General features: G+C 45.2%; 1 protein-coding gene across 1 annotated transcript; it reads right to left on the bottom strand.

Moving 5' to 3' along the window:
- Positions 1-5,387: 5,387 nt before the first annotated feature.
- On the bottom strand, positions 5,388-12,535 carry susd3 (sushi domain containing 3). Its single transcript, XM_083642057.1, has 5 exons — positions 12,382-12,535; positions 9,884-10,078; positions 8,839-8,986; positions 7,884-8,048; positions 5,388-6,191 (listed from the first exon to the last, which is right to left on the bottom strand). Exons 1-5 carry the CDS (start codon positions 12,464-12,466, stop codon positions 5,780-5,782), a joined length of 1,005 nt encoding a protein of 334 aa, XP_083498183.1. The 5' UTR covers positions 12,467-12,535; the 3' UTR covers positions 5,388-5,779.
- Between the last annotated feature and the right edge of the window lie 4,079 nt (positions 12,536-16,614).

The raw sequence follows: 16,614 nt of genomic DNA, 5'->3' as shown, positions 1-16,614 counted from the left end.
CTGAAACGCTCTGTTTTAGGTCCTGTCCCTGAACCCCCACCCTCCGGAAAATACTCCAGGAGGGCAGCGCGAGGAGTTTTTGTGTTTGCAAACCTCTGCCCAGAGAGCCAGCGCTGTAGAAGCGAGAATATCTGTCTATCTATCTATCTAGATAGATAACGATAGATAACGATAGATAGATAGATAGATAGATAGATAGATAGATAGATAGATAGATAGATAGATAGATAGATGCCTAAACCTAACCTCCCCCAGACCCTAACCCGGCACAGCCCGGGCCGAGCGGAGCTGTAGATAGCTAGGGGGTTGTTGATATATCAATTGATAGCCTTGCTTGTTACGCCCAAGTCACGTTTGTTATCGATGGTCAAATTCGTTTTGACAATCCCTTGCTCGTTTATATAATTGTAGCTAGTTAGCTAGCTAACTTCCCAAATGCTTGTGACTACAAGTGTGCCTCTCCTAGCAAAGGCTACACGGACCAAACCAAAATGAGGACTTGGAGAAGTCAGCAAGTTGGACTAACGTTACAAGTTCTGAAAATGTGTGCATTCGTCATTCATCGCTTGTTCATGTCTATGAAAGGCAGCTGTGCTGCTAGGCTAATAGCAAGTGCTAATGTTACCCAGCTGGCGGTAAGTAACGTTAGCGCTTCCTAGCTGCTAGGTACAACCGATGCTGGAATGAGACACATATTTTCAGAACTTACCACTTCAGTCCTACATCCTGGCTCACTTCCAAGTCGTCTCCTTGTTTTTGTGGTCTGAAATCCGTTATTCCATGAGACTACTGTTGTAGACAGCCAGGTTGGAGAGCGCCTGGTGACGCGGGGTTAGGTTGACAATTCGGCAGTGTACTGGAGCAGTCAGAACAGGGAAGGGAGGGGCAGGGTGAAGGCTATGGCGCGCGCACCAGAGCCGTATAATAGAAGAGTTCCGACATCTCCATTCACTCCAATGGACCAGTTTTTTTCCAGGAAGTAGAAAGTGGAACTCTTCAGTAAAAAAAGCAGCACTGTCAAGTTGCATCAAAATAGACAGTGTTGTACTTTGAAAGGGTTTTTCATCCCTTGAAATGAATCAAATTGTACATTATCTGCTTTATTTTAGCATGCAAAAGTAGCGCGAGACCCATTCCTGGCTGTTCATTGGCTAATGATTCTTGCATTTTAGTCCTCCGCTGACGCCACTCTCTCTCTAGAGGACACTAGCGCGCACGCACTGCCGGCCCGGGCTAGGCTTGTTATCACCATGGTAACATACCTGACGTCACTAGAACTATGTTCTCGCACAAATCCATGTGCTCTCGTCTACGAGACTTCATGGGGGGGAGGGGGGTTCCAGGGTGGTAACAGTAAAACACTTTCACCTATTTATTTGAAGCTTAGCCCATGTTTAATATGACCATCCAAGATTGTAACAACATATATATGTTATAAAATTAAGAAATGCATAATATGGCCCCTTTAAAAAAAAAAAAAGGTTACCTGAAATAATAATAATTAATTAATAATAATGATCAAATTTGTCTTAAGTGAAGCCTTGCTGGTCTACTTCTTTAATTGATCACCTTTGTGTTTAGGCCTATAGGGCAGTGGTTCTCAACCTTTTTCATTATCAAGGACCCCTAAATTAGTCTAGTAGCCTCGGGCCATGGACCCCCATTTGATGATATTTTGTCTATGACCCAAATAGCCTATGAGAATATGTTTTATTGTTAGGCTATATGATTTTGTCCAGAAGTCCATGACCAGTCTACCCCTAGCCTAACTCCTATTGTAGAGAGAGAACTATGATCAGAACAGTCATTCTTCTAATCTACTTGTCTAATTGTGTTAACTTAAGTTATTCTAACTGAAATATTGATGTTTAATTATCAATTAATTATCAATTATCAAACCCCCTGGAGCCTCAATGGCCAATGGTGGTCCCCGGACCTTATGTTGAGAACCACCAACCTAGGCTTCAACTGACATTGATAGGATAATGAACCAACTAGCTCCAGCATGATTTGCAGATGGAGTGGACGTGATGTGTAACCCTGCACAGAGGTGAGTTTGAAGCATTGGACTATTTCAGACAATTTCAACATTAACATGATACATTTATTTGACAACCAGCATGGTCATTTGCTCGGAGGATTCGAATGAAGCAGCAATGAGCGTTAGATGACAGAAATATGACCTATGTAGCCTACTTGCTTTAAGGACGATTTGTCCATCCATTTATCCATTATCGGGGGTGGCTGTGGCTCAGGAGGTAGAGCGCGTCGTCCACCGGTGGTTCGATCCCCGGCTCCTCCAGTCCGCATGTTGAAGTGTCCTTCCTTGGGCAAGACACTGAACCCCAAATTGCTCCCAATGGCTGTGCCAGCACCCTGTGTGGCAGCTGGCCGCCTTCGGTGTGTGAATGGGTGAATGTAGGCACATTGTAAAGCGCTTTGGATAAAAGCCCTATATAAATGCAGTCCATTTACCATCCAACCGCACCGTTCGCCCTCCCCCAGTAAAGGCGTTCGCCCCGACAGACAGCGGTGTGAGGAGATCAGCGTGAGATCAGTTTACTTCCTGATTGCCTGACTCGTTTCACCAAAATAGAAAAACACGGTTGTTAGTGGGAGACGAGGAGTGTCTCGTTGTTCACAATAAAGTATGGTTACTATAGAGAGAGTTCACAGCTCACTGTAGTTAGCTCTAATAAGTGAGCAATAATAAAATTCACACATTTTTTAATGGGATTTGGTGTGACATGTATGGGGGCCCGGTGGTTTTAGTGTGTGTGTGTGTGTGTGTGTGTGTGTGTGTGTGTGTGTGTGTGTGTGTGTGTGTGTGTGTGTGTGTGTGTCAGTGACAACAGGTGTGTGTGTGTGTGTGTGTGTGTGTGTGTGTGTGTGTGTGTGTGTGTGTGTGTGTGTGTGTGTGTGTGTGTGTGTGTGTGTGTGTGTGTGTCAGGGACAACAGCTGCAGTCACAGGCTGGTACTGTTTTAGCTCATGTTAGCTAGTATGATAGCCTAGCTTAGCACAGCAATGAGTGAGACAGCAAACTGTGATAAACAACAACAACCAGATAACTTACCTATCAGCATCCTGGCCCACGGTCCGCGTGCCAAACCGGGTGGAAGCGGTACTGTATATCCGGCTGGCCCCTGTCAACCTGACAGCTAGAAACAGCTGTTAGCACAGCTAGCTAACTGTTAAGTAAACTCCAACACACACCACAAACTAACTCGGGTGGGCGATGCGGTCTAACGTTAGCCTGATGCTAGTGTCTCTCTCCCGGTATATAGGGAGATAGTCTGGCAAGCGATACTAACTGCGAACGGTCTCCTGTCAATTCAGCTCACTGCTAACGGACAGTCAGTTAGCCTGTGTGTGTGTGTGTGTGTGTGTGTGTTATCGTCACTGCTAACGGTCAGTCTGTGTTCTATCTGTCCTACCGTTCATGGTCTTATTATCATCAGCTGCTGAAACAGGACACCACAGCAGGCAGTGCGCATGCGCAGCGGCTGGCCACGCTGCCACTGGGACTCGGTGAACCAAATTAGGCCCAGTGGGTGGGTACTGGTAGAGTGAGTGAGTGACGTTCCTGGACGCGATATTTTTTTTCCCCATGATGGCGAAGGCATGACCCGCCCCTCTCTGCCTCTGATTGGCTGACTGTACTCGGCTGCTGCTCTCGCCTGCTTCCCAGGCGAGCCAGAAGTCATCTCAAACAAGCCTAATATATTCTTTCATTCAATGTCACTAGGGTGACCAGATCCCAGCAAAGCAAATGTGGGACAAAGAGTATACCTGTGATGTCACAAGGAATGCAAACTCACCTTTAGGTGACTATAAAAAAAAGTGACAGTCACCTGTTTCATCCCAAGATAGGAGTGGTTTTTATGTCTGCCATTGGTGGAAATGGGGAGGGGGTGGAGTTCCCCGATTATGCAGAAATATTCAAATTGGAGAATATTATTCTGATTCTGATATGAAAATAACAAATGTATAGCCTACTGCATGTGTAAAGTCTGTAAAGAGGAGACTCATGGGTCCCCATAGAAACCATTCTCATTCAGAAATCCTGAGGTGAGAGCTCAAGGGACCCCAATCTGGGTGGGGAAAGTGAAAAAGCTTGCAATTACTTACCCCTCCCTCATTACCACCACTGAGGTGCCCTTGAGCAAGGCCCTTAACCCCAACCGCTCCAGTGGCCAGCAGATCAGACTGTGGTTGTACTGTTCAGCTTCCAGGTGTGAATGTGGGGCGAACAGGGCACTCCTGATAGAGAGTATTACTCACAGTGAGACTCCCTCTGTATAAATAAAGGTTAAAATAATAATAATAATAATCACCTGTTGTGTTTCCCTTTCCTATTCTAATCCTCAGCAAAGAAAGGAAACATAGCATTCATTCTCCTTACCGTTCAGTGGTGTAATGTAACTAAGTATAAATACTTAAGTACTGTACTTAAGTATTTTTTCTGAGTATCTGTACTTTACTTGAGTATTTATATTTCTGTCAACTTTCACTTTTACTCCACTACATTTCTCAAATAAAATGGATACTTTTACTCCACTACATTTCCCTCAAGCATCTTAGTTACAAAGTAAAATCAGAAGAAATTGCGTAGCCTGCAAGCAATCAGGTTTGGCAAATCAGTGCTCCTAGTTTGCAAGTTACGTTAATCACAATCCACACGCCATTCCATTTGGTGGCTGTAATGCAACATAACGTTGTTTGCCAGTGGCTATAAAAGTCAAGAAGAAGAAATAGACTTCCACTCAAGCCCAGGCATGTCTTTTGCTTGATTTTTTTGCAGCATTTAGCTACTTGTATTTTTTACTTTCAATACTTAAGTACATTTAAATCAGAAAATTACTTTTGATACTTAAGTACAGAAAATATCAAGTACTTTAAGACTTTTACTCAAGTAATATTCTAATGAATGACTTTGACTTTTACCAAAGTCTTTTTCTGGGAAGATATCTTTACTTTTACTCAAGTATGGTTTTCGAGTACTTTATACACCACTGCGTTTAATAGTCTATTCTATACTGTACCATGTGTCGTGTTTGTCCTTTGTCTGTTGCACTTACGCGTCCCCGCCCCTTTAGTGTTTCTTTTTGTACAGCGTCTTTGAGTCCTTGAAAAGCGCTATAGAAAACACATGTTTATTATTATTATTATTACCACCTTGTACAGTGTAAGCTACATCATTGACACAAGGCAGTAAGAAAGACGCTCTCTGTTGTAGGCTAATGGCTTGTAAACATGTAAGTTCATCCCTCAGACGGAAATGTACACCACAAACTCTTCCCATTAGGTAACACACCATTGCGTGAACGGTCAGATATCATGATTTATTCACATTTCTTCAAATGATAATTATGTACATAGTTACAGCAGGGACAGCGTGCTTTCCTCAATACTCCTCCAAGTAGAAGGAAAAGTCCCTTAAGTACATTAGGAAATGAGCTTTCCTCATACTGTATGGACTGGAGTGAAGGCTGGCTTCCTGAAAGTGCAATGGCTCCCCTTTTCCAACAGAGGGCAGTGCACCCTCATAATTCACAAAAGGCACATACATACAGTATGCCTTGAAAGCCTTCAGGTAATACAGCAAACATCCAACCCTCTAAAAGAGCAGGAATATGCAGCGAGTACCTCCTGGAGTCCTCAATGACACAGAGTTGAGAGTACAGATTTGGTCACAAGGTTTACGCCCAGGTTGACAACAGCAAACACGTTTCTGACTGATGGTCGATTCATCTCCCCATGGACTTCATCCTCTCTCCTCATACTGATAGAATCCATTGCTTGGCAGAGTTGGTATTATTCCTGTAGGACTCGTCTGCGGCTGATTGGTTCACGACTGGCACAGCGCTCTCGTGTCGTCCGTACTGCCACACCAAACCTGCGCCGGGCCCCACCGCTGAGATCTGGACCAGGCCTGAGTTCTGCCTTTGACAGGAGGACCAAGATGGTCCAACGTACTGAGGAGGGCCGGGGTACTGCTCCCGATCTGAGTTTGGGGGCAGGAGAGGCTGGTCATAGCCACGCCCGGGCAGGAGAGGCTGGTCATAGCCACACCCGGGCAGGAGAGGCTGGTCATAGCCACGCCCGGGCAGGAGAGGCTGGTCATAGCCACACCCGGGCAGGAGAGCTGAAGGCGGGACAGTCAGACCGCAGGTGTCATTATGCTGATATCTGTGGAGGAAAAGACAAGCAGAGAGCGGCTCTTTACTGCATCTGCTGGTCTGTCTCTTGCTATTCTTCTCCCCTTTTTGAGCAATAAAGCAAAGGTGTTAGGAATGATAGGGAGGGTTATAGTCCCTCTTCTCCTTTCTTCCTTGTTTCCTTTCCTAAACACTTTGGAATGGTTTTCATTGAGAAATGAGGTGTGGTTAAAGGAGAATTTCGTTTTTTTTTCAACCTGGACCCTATTTTCCACACTGTATGTGTCTAAGGGACTCATCGTGACATACTCAGTACTCACCGAGATAGCCTTGTTTACAGCTCGAGCAATGTGCTCAAACAACTATCAGTGTAACTACACAGGGCAATCCTGCACCGCATCGTCAATACACGTTCGCTAATAAAACTGCTTGTTTTGCCGTCTGCGGGAAGCCTCAAACTGTCAATAGTGTTTGGCAACATGGAAACGCCTCTATACATGAGTATTATTCTCCAGACAGAGAAAATGGGCGTGAACAGGCGAGGAAAGAAAGAGAGAGAGAGAGAAAGAGAGAGAGAGAGAGAAGCAGGGAAGCTTGCACTGTGTCCACACGGAGGATTTCACCTCTCGTCAACAGCGTTGTGCTGTGCTTCTCTCTCTCTCTCTCGCCTCTTCATACGCACATTTTCTCTGTCCCACAGTAAATCCCGGAGAATAATACTCATGTATAGAGTCGTTTCCATGTTGTCCCTTAGACACATGCAGTGTGGAAAATAGGGTCCAGGTTGAAAAAAAACGAAATTCTCCTTTAAGCTGTGTGTCCGGATGACGTCACTGAGGTGCGCACGCAGCCACTGGAGCCGTTTTATGAATGAACGATGCCCAGGTGTGTGTGTGCGGCAGATTTGGATGAGGGCTCTGGGACACGGCAGCTCTCAGGACGCTACGCCACGTCACACCAAGCCACGCCACGCCACGCCACGCCACGCCACGCCACGCCACGCCACGCCACACCACGTCGTGCCACGCCACACCACGTCGTGCCACGCCACACCACGTCATGCCACGCCACACCACGTCGTGCCACGCCACGCTGCTCTTGAGAGCAAAGACGGTGCTGGCGAGGCCTCGTCAGAGGGACGCTGCCGCTAATGTACTCAACAACCTAGCATCAATCTACGGTAAGCTGACCCACCTCTCTCTCCACTATTTTTCGTGTGGAAACCAGTCCTTTGTTTCTTTCCCCACTTTTTCTCCTGTTCACATACTTCAGGTTAGCTTGACTAGCTAATGCTAAGTACACTTCTTCTTGTCCCCTAGACCAGGGGTTCCCAACCTTTTTTGTGCCAAGGACCGGTAGATACAGTACATGGAAAAAAAAGTCACGGACCGGTTGTCAATTTTAATGGTTTTAGTTACATATATATTTACTCACCAGGTGGTGACAAAGTGTAAATAACAGCCTTTTGTGTTGTACTGTATGTAGCCTATACAGTATTTATGTTTCAACTACAAACATAAATAAATGTCAACTTGAAACTATGTTTCAACTACCACACACAGCCTATAATATTATAGCCTATGTTTATTAACTTTTTTTTTTTTTTTGGACCGGCTCGCGGCCCGGTTATGCGTTGCGGCCCGGTACCGGTCCGCGGCCCGGTGGTTGGGGACCACTGCCCTAGACTGTCTAGTCCGTAACAAAGGTTGAGTGGACTTCTCACCTGCAGGCCCTCTTGTTGTCACACAGGACATGGTCATGGTCATGGTCGTCCCACAGTGAAAGCACCTTCTCCTGGGTGTTGTTGTTGTTGTTGTTGTTCCTGCCCTTATGACTGTAGTGTGACCTGTTCTCCACACGCTCCTCCTGATGCTGTAGATCTGCCTCCCTAGCAAAAGAAAAGATGAAATCAGTGTATGTGTGTATGTGTATGTGTGTATGTGTATGTGTATGTGTATGTGTATGTGTATGTGTGTGTGTGTGTGTGTGTGTGTATGTGTGTATGTGTATGTGTGTATGTGTATGTGTGTGTATGTGTATGTGTATGTGTGTATGTATATGTGTGTATGTGTGTGTGTGTGTGTGTGTGTGTGTGTATGTGTGTATGCATGTGTGTATGTGTGTATGTGTGTATGTTTGTGTGTATATGTGTATGTGTATGTGTATGTGTATGTATGTGTGTATGTATGTATGTGTGTATGTATATGATGTGTGTATGTATGTGTGTATGTATGTGTGTATGTGTATGTGGAGTTGAAATTGTATCGCAGGAAATTGGCTTTGGTTTTCGTCTACGCCTCACTCACTCACTCACTCACACACTCACTCACTCACTCACTCACTCACTCACACACTCACTCACTCACTCACTCACTCACACACTCACTCACTTACTCACTCACTCACTCACTCACACACTCACTCACTTACTCACTCACTCACTCACACACTCACTCACTCACTCACTCACTCACTCACTCACACACTCACTCACTCACTCACTCACTCACTCACACACTCACTCACTCACTCACTTACTCACTCACTCACACACACACTCACTCACTCACTCACTCACTCACACACTCACTCACTCACTCACACACTCACACACTCACTCACACACTGACTCACTGACTCACTCACTGACTCACTCACTCACTCACTCACACACTCACCTCTTCTGCTTTTTCCTTTTCTGCTCTTTGACACAGCTGAGCAGGCAGCAGGTGATGAAGGCCATGGACATGAGGAGGATGATGGCAGAGCTCACAATGGATGCCAACAGAGCCACTCGGAACCCATATTCCTCATAGGGAGAGAGGGCTGAGGAGAGGAGAGGAGAGGAGAGGAGAGGAGAGGAGAGGAGATCCATTCAGTGATTCATTGAGAGATTGTTCTCCCCACGTGATCAGCCCACATGGGTTTACAAGAGGCCTCCACATGTCATCATCATATCATCATCATCATCATCATCACACTGAGATGGGTCTTCCTGATCAAACTCACACAAAGTGCATCACCACTTTGCCCAAAATGTACAGATCAAGTCTGGCAGGTGGAATGCAAATACTCTTTTCTGAAATACATCTCAAGCCCTTCATGATCATCGAGCCAAAAGCAATTAGAAGAAATAGAAGTCATTTGGCATCAAAGCTCACTTGCCAGCTCATCATGGAAACGACATCAAACATAATAAGACTTTCATTTTTTACTTCTCCCAAATTTCACATCACACAATCTGCGCTCACTTTTTTCGATTCAGTAGGCAAAAGAATAACTAACTGTGCAGCGACTCAAAATGATTCATCTCCACCTGCATTAGCAGAAACATTTACTTTTTAATGAGATATAGCCTCAAGCAATACATTACTTTCTTTCGAATATATTCTGTCCTAATTGAGAGGATTAAGTACAGTCACAACAGTAAGTAGGCTACACATCTTTATGTGACAGAGTGCCCATCGCCTCATCTTTCATATATATTCCCTCTCTTCAGAATAATGAGAAGACAGTTAGTTTGGGTGAAAGTTTTGCAGCCTCTGCAATTTTCCCAGTGATGCATTTTGAACGTTTGATTTGCCACCCCACCCACACACTTTGGTTCTACGCTATGTGAACAGTAGCTTCAGAAGATGACATGCAGCCTGCTATGTGTTTGGTTCTGTCTGTGGTGGTTGTACATGCTGTAGGCTGTAGGGTTCGGTCTCCATTGCTACTTACGTCGACAATAGGTCTCCCCGACCCAATGGGTGTTGTTGGTGTCCATGACACAGACCACGTCGCTCCCAATCAGCTTGTGTTTGTCTGGACAGTGCAGGGAGAGGACTGTGCCCACATTGGTGCCGTTGCCCTTGTCGATCCTCTGGGTGCCGAGGGCCGGCAGGGGCCTGGGCGTGCACTGACCCCGGGAGGCACCTAACAGAAACAGTGATTACATCAACCAAAGCACTGACTCCGATTGGCTACAGCTACACCATGTGGCAGGCCAGCGATCACCAGAGGGGATTTAGATGTTGCATTCATTAAAAGTTTCAAAGTTTACACAGTCATGTATAATTCATACATTTTCAAAAAGAAATTTGAATTCACGGAGAAGATCAGACGGATCCAAATGCAAAAAAAGCACCACAACAAAATCCAGGGTGAACAATACGAACAATAAACGGCGGCGCACTGCAGAAAGTGCAGAATGGGACAGTCATTCCACAGCTATCAGTGCTGAAGCGCTGTAGGGGGTGTGGCTGTAGGGGGTGTGGCTGTAGGGGGCGGGGCTGCACAAGACACAACCCCCCTCTGCAACCCGCCGCTGTGCACTTTGCTGCATCGAATGCTAACTGTATCCAAGCAGGACATGTGATCAAAAGGCCCACAAGGCCTGGTGGAAATGCACAGGCCGTCTGGAGCCATGTTAAACAACCAGTTATCATCCAGCAGAGAGCTCAGCAGCACCCTCTATAGGCCGGGGTGAGGTCCCACAACGGCAGGCTGCCAGTGATGTTTGAATGTAGTAGATGCAACACTACTTCATAATGACACACAAGCTGCTGGAATGTAAAGAAACACTGACACCACTAACAAGACACTAACGATACACTAACGAGACACTAACGAGACAGCACTAACGAGACACTAACGAGACAGCGAGGGAGGAGAATCTGAGCAGGTCCAAGTCTGAATCAGCCTGTTTAGTGAAGGAAAACAGCTTCTCTTTTCCAACAGAAAACAACAGACTTGTGATGTGAGAGATCACTTGTTGCTCTTTGTCACTCTAATTGATGAAGCTCTGTGAGATGGGATGTGGAGTCGCCTGGTTACAAACCACCTGGATCTGTGAGTCGCCTGGTTACAAACCACCTGGATCTGTGAACTCACATTCTGTGCCGTTTCACACATGTGAGGTCACGTGACCGGATGCTTCACCAGGCTAGGTAGGAGTGTAGTGCAGCATTGCCACCACAAGAGGCACCCCGTCCTTACAGTCAATCACACATGATTACAGGGAAATAAAGGTAGAGAGATTCTGGTTCAGTGCAATAGAGTGCTCCACCAACCTCCCTGCTCTGCGCGCGCGTGTGTGTGTGTGTGTGTGTGTGTGTGTGTGTGTGTGTGTGTGTGTGTGTGTGTGTGTGTGTGTGTGTCTGAGAGAGAGACACACAGAGAGAGAGTTACTGACTTCTGATCAAAGAGCTCTGAACACTGTGAGAAGGTGAAACTGGGCCTGGCTGAATTGGAATAAATAAACCACTCAAGGCCATCAGCATTAGCTCACCATTCAGGTTTATGTAACACAAGGACGTGCAAGCAGAGAGCATCACTTTTATGTAACTTTTGCGTGTGTGTGTGTGTGTGTGTGTGTGTGTGTGTGTGTGTGTGCGTGCGTGCGTGCGTGCGTGTGTGTGTGTTGTATACAGCCAGCTGTCCATTGGCCTGAGGTTTTCAACGAAAGCACAGTGTTACTGATGTGAAAGTATATGCCTCCTCCCTCACTTCCTCTTCCTTTGGTTATGCACTACTACAACAGACATTGCATGGTTTATTTTTACACTGTTGTGTTCATTCAATTTTCAGTCAAATATCCCCAGACCCCAGATCTGACTGAACCCAGACCCCAGATCAGATCTGACCGAACCCAGACCCCAGATCAGATCTGACTGAACCCAGACCCCAGATCTGACTGAACCCAGACCCCAGATCTGACTGAACCCCCCCAAAATAAACCTGCCTTTTGTAGCCTATTAAGCCTATATACAATATAAATGAATGTATATATTGTTATTTTTTACCCACAGCAACAAAACAACAAAGTACAATAAAATCAGTATGACACATTTGAGTCACAGCACATCTAACTGGAATATTATAGTGATGCCACTCGAGATAAAAACACAACAGCTCACTAAACGCACACTCACTAACTATACATCCCTACTATGGGAAGGGGAGGGGTATATTTTGAATGGCTGAATTGCTCAAAAAGTCTATGTTCTTCTTACCTGCTCCCTGGTCTCGCTTGCCAGACTCTCTAGGTAAGTCTGGAAAGCGAGACTACCTGCTCTCAAATGTTGGTGTAAAATGCAATAGTAGGTACTAGGTAGGCTATATCGCAGTAGGTCAGGTGATGACTGACTGAGCGCAAATAACACATGTCTATCCCACTCCCTCCCACACACTCGAGGAGAGTGCATGGCTCACAGGGAGCATTTGTTTATCTGTCTTACCTGACTTATTCCGGGCACGGTTGTCATTTCCGTTTGTAAAATCAGTTCTTGACACATCAGCTACTGAAGCCGTTGCCGCTGACATGCTGGTGACGGACAGACGGTCCTCAAACTCCGCTGCTCCGGACGTGCGTAAAAACTGCGCAACGGTGCTCCTTTGCGCCCGGCCGGTACCTAACGGGTAAACAAATCGGGATTCCGTCGCTGGTCCGTGCGTGAGCGTCTCCGAGCAATTGTATTCGTCCCTCTTTCTCTCTCCCTTCTGTTGAACGGCTTGTCGTCATCTACAGAGTTCCTCCCACAATGCCCGCTGTGGAGAGCGCGCATCATGAGAGCAGAGGCGGATGCAGCTGTCAGACCAGAGATGCCACCGACCTGCACCGCACACTGTGCTAGAGCTAGAGCTAGAGCTAGAGCTAGAGCTAGAGCTAGAGCTAGAGCTAGAGCTAGAGCTAGAGCTAGAGCTAGAGCTAGAGCAGGGGTGCCCAAATTCTTTCCCATGAAGGGCCAAAACTCAATCTGGGTGGAGGGCCGAGGGCCAAAAATAAATGTTGTGGAATTCCATTAAAATGTATTGTGTTTTATAGAAAATTAACATTCTAAATCTAAAATAACATTTCAATATAGAGCGAAGCTCTTAGGGGGGCCCCCCATCCCAAAAAAAAAGTTTTTAATTAAAGCTTCACGGCAGTCCATCTCCCTCGAAGCCGTCCTCCGAAGCGTTGTTTTGCCCCACCCACCTCCCCAGTCCGCCACCAACGAGTCTTGACTCCTGATCCCCCACGGGGGGGGGGGGGGGGGGGGGGGATCTCCTAGCCTATGCAGGTGCCCTCCTCTTGCCTCAAGAGCAGCGCCACTGGCCAATGGCGGCGATTTTTTTTTGTTGCCTTTTTTGCATGTTTGAATCTGTTTTAGCCATATTTAGTGGAATATCTCATTTTAAACACACCAATGTTATTGCTCTCACACTCAGGCCTGGCCTGGCCTGGCCTGGCATGCAAAAAAAAAATGCATTTTTTCCCCCAAATCCGTGGCGGGCCAAAACAAACAGAGCTGGCCCGCGGGCCCCAAATTGGGCACCACTGAGCTAGAGCTAGAGCTAGAACTAGAGCTAGAACTAGAGCTAGAGCTAGAGCTAGAGCTAGAGCTAGAGCTAGCTAAAAGCTTCATTTCCTCACTCAAACACGTGAAACCACATGCATGCATACAGTAAATGTCTGGCAAAGTTAAACTTTGTGGTTTATGTGAGATAGGGTCAAATGTTATAGATTTCACCTGAAACTTCCCCAGTTAATTACCTACCTTCATAAATGTTTATGTTTAAATATGCAAATGAGGCATTATCTACTTAAATATGCACTAATGTGCATACATGTCCAGAAGAGAAATCTGAACATTGGATGAAGCCAGGTTCAAAGTCTTGTTTCATCTTGACATAATATAGCTCAGGTTTTTACAGAGGGGATTTTTACATCTCTTTTTATCACTCCATAAATCAGAAAACGCTGTCATAATTTATTTTATTTTGGCCATGTTTTTAGAAGTAAAATGTGATATAAATCAGGCTATGAACGATATATGAACAAACCCCTCTGTAGAAAAACCTTCATAATAAAACTGGAAAGTTTCTTTCTGGCTCAGAGTATGAGAAAAGAGAACACTGCCTTTTTACCCTATTCAACTGGGGTGTCTGGTGTCTCAGCATGCTCACAGTTCAATTAGGTTTGTGCTAAACCGACCAGCTAATATCAATCATTTCACTCTATTTACTGCTGCTGACAGGTTTCTTAATAGAACAACTATTCAGCCAGCCAAGAGCGATGTAGCCTACTCACAGCACAGAGAACCTGAAAGCAGCTCCAAGGAGCAACTTCCTGGTTCCAGAAGAGTAGTCACTATTCTTTTGATGACAATGATTTATTAACATGAGCAATGATATATTTACATGATTATGAATAACAGATTATGATTGTTCAATGGTTCAATGGTCGTGAAAAGTTCAAAGTCTTTGGCGATTAGACTCCATCACAACTCTGAGACGTCATGGTGATTATGAAGGGGGTAGTGAAGCCGTGAGTAGAATAGGATATCCCCCCGTGGAGTCTAGACCTGGTGGTGGTGAACTAAGAAGGCTTCTGGAGATCTCTGACCTGGAGGAGAATGGGGTGGAGGAGGGTTGCAGCAGCGCTGAAATGACAGCAGATATGAGAAGGGAACAGCTCTTAACCAGCTGTGATTGGATTAGCAAAACCTCCTACGCCCCCTTAATCAGGTAGATGCCTAACACCTGAAGGAGAGAGGGAAATGTGTAAGTGAGAACATTAAAGTGACTCTTTCTGAAATTACGTTAAAACTTCACTTGCTATAATATGGGAATGTAATGATGAGGGTACAGAAGTATAAAAAAAAATCATATAAGATATAGCTTTTCGTTGCAGAAAATCACTATTGAGCTGGGCAAGCACACGCGCACACACACACACACGCACCCACGTAAGAAAGTTTGAAAGCCTGTTTTCAGTTTGTTTTCACATACGGTATATAAGCCGCATGGTGCATCTCTTCAGTGATCCTGGAATATGGTGTTTGCTATGATCTCTATGTTGTGTTATTATTATTGGAGTTATTATTCAGTGATCCTGGAATCTGGTGTTTGCTATGAGAGTAACAAGCTCATCAAATGATAGTGCTGATGAATGTGTTACATTATGTTGGCCTGAACATGTGACCTTGGTATTTATAAGGTTGAGGTGATCTGACCTTTTTGTGTGTGGTCAAAAGAGTTAATTGCATGAACCTATTACATGAGAGGTTGACATAATGTGGTGTTATTATTTGAAAATAATCTTTTTTTTAGTCTGTAATTTCCAAAACAAAAGGACCCATCTCCATTTAACTCAATGGATGCTGAAAACTTTGAAGCTCAATATCTCAGATCTATGAAGGCAGATAGAAACGTGTTGCCCTGAAGCCCATGCAGGCCGGTAGCAGAGGGGACACTCTCTAATTTCACACAGCAACAGAAGTCCCTATGAAGGGAGGTTGGAGTTCAGCTCAGTGGTGTTGATAATTACAGTACTGGATCGAATAGAATTGTGCTGTTATGGTATGAGAGATTGTATGTGTCATTTCCTTTTTTACAAGAGTGTTGTGTTGAATTTTCATGAAGACATCATAGTTGGAGGCAAGAAAAGAGGGAATGAGCACATTATGAGATCTGCTCGGTGGCAGAAAAGATCTTCCACTTTATCAGCTGCATCCTCCACCGAGGCAGGTGTGCCGTGTTCAATCCAATAGACAAGCATGCAGGAAGCTTGCTAATGAAGTCCAGGACAATCAATACGACTGTTTCACTGTATCAAAAGGGACCAAATGAGATAGTGATTACCTTTACTTACCAAGAGGTGTCACTGTCATGACCAAAACAATGTCAATGTCCACACAAAGAGTGGAAGAAAGTAACAAGTAGTAAAAATAAAGATAACAAGGACAACTTTGGCGCAGGACCACATGTGTCAGCAACCAGGCGACCTCATCCAACTCAAGCCCATTCTTCTTCTTCTGTGGTGTTTTATGGCAACTTTGGCATCCTTTAGGTTGCATTACCGCCTCCTTCCAGATTCATCCATCCACCGTTTCCCTACATTCTGCACGTTCTCAACCCTAACTCACTCAAGCCCATTCGAGGAAACTACATCTTTCAACAGCCCAAGTTTGCCACTGATGACATCACTGATGACACCATCACTGATGACATCATCACCGTTTCAACAGCCCAAGTTTGGCACTGATGACATCATCACTGATGACATCATCACCGTTATCCATTCCTGACTGAATGAATTAATGAATGACAGTTTTTGTTTTCTTGTGTTCAGACATATAGGTTTATTAGATGTTGTTTTACCTTGACAGTTTCGGGGATAGCTCTCGCCTTCCTCAGAAGCAGTCTACTGACAGCTGGGTATGACGTGTCAACCAGTCGTTTTTACACGACTGGCTGGGTGCCAAAAACGACTGGTTGACACGTCATACCCAGCTGTCAGTAGACTGCTTCTGAGGAAGGCGAGAGCTATCGCCGAAACTGTCAAGGTAAAACAACATCTAATAAACCTATATGTCTGAACACAAGAAAACTAAAACTGTCTAATTGTTACGAAGACATGACGAACGTCATTGAACTATTAAGAATGAATGAATGGCTGACTCACCCCAAAACGCCTTCTCTTGACC

This window comes from Poromitra crassiceps (assembly GCF_964638095.1).
Source record: "Poromitra crassiceps genome assembly, chromosome: 8".
Taxonomy (NCBI): domain Eukaryota; kingdom Metazoa; phylum Chordata; class Actinopteri; order Beryciformes; family Melamphaidae; genus Poromitra; species Poromitra crassiceps.
Note: the sequence above shows the minus strand (reverse complement) of the source record. Positions and strands in the feature narration are given on the sequence as shown.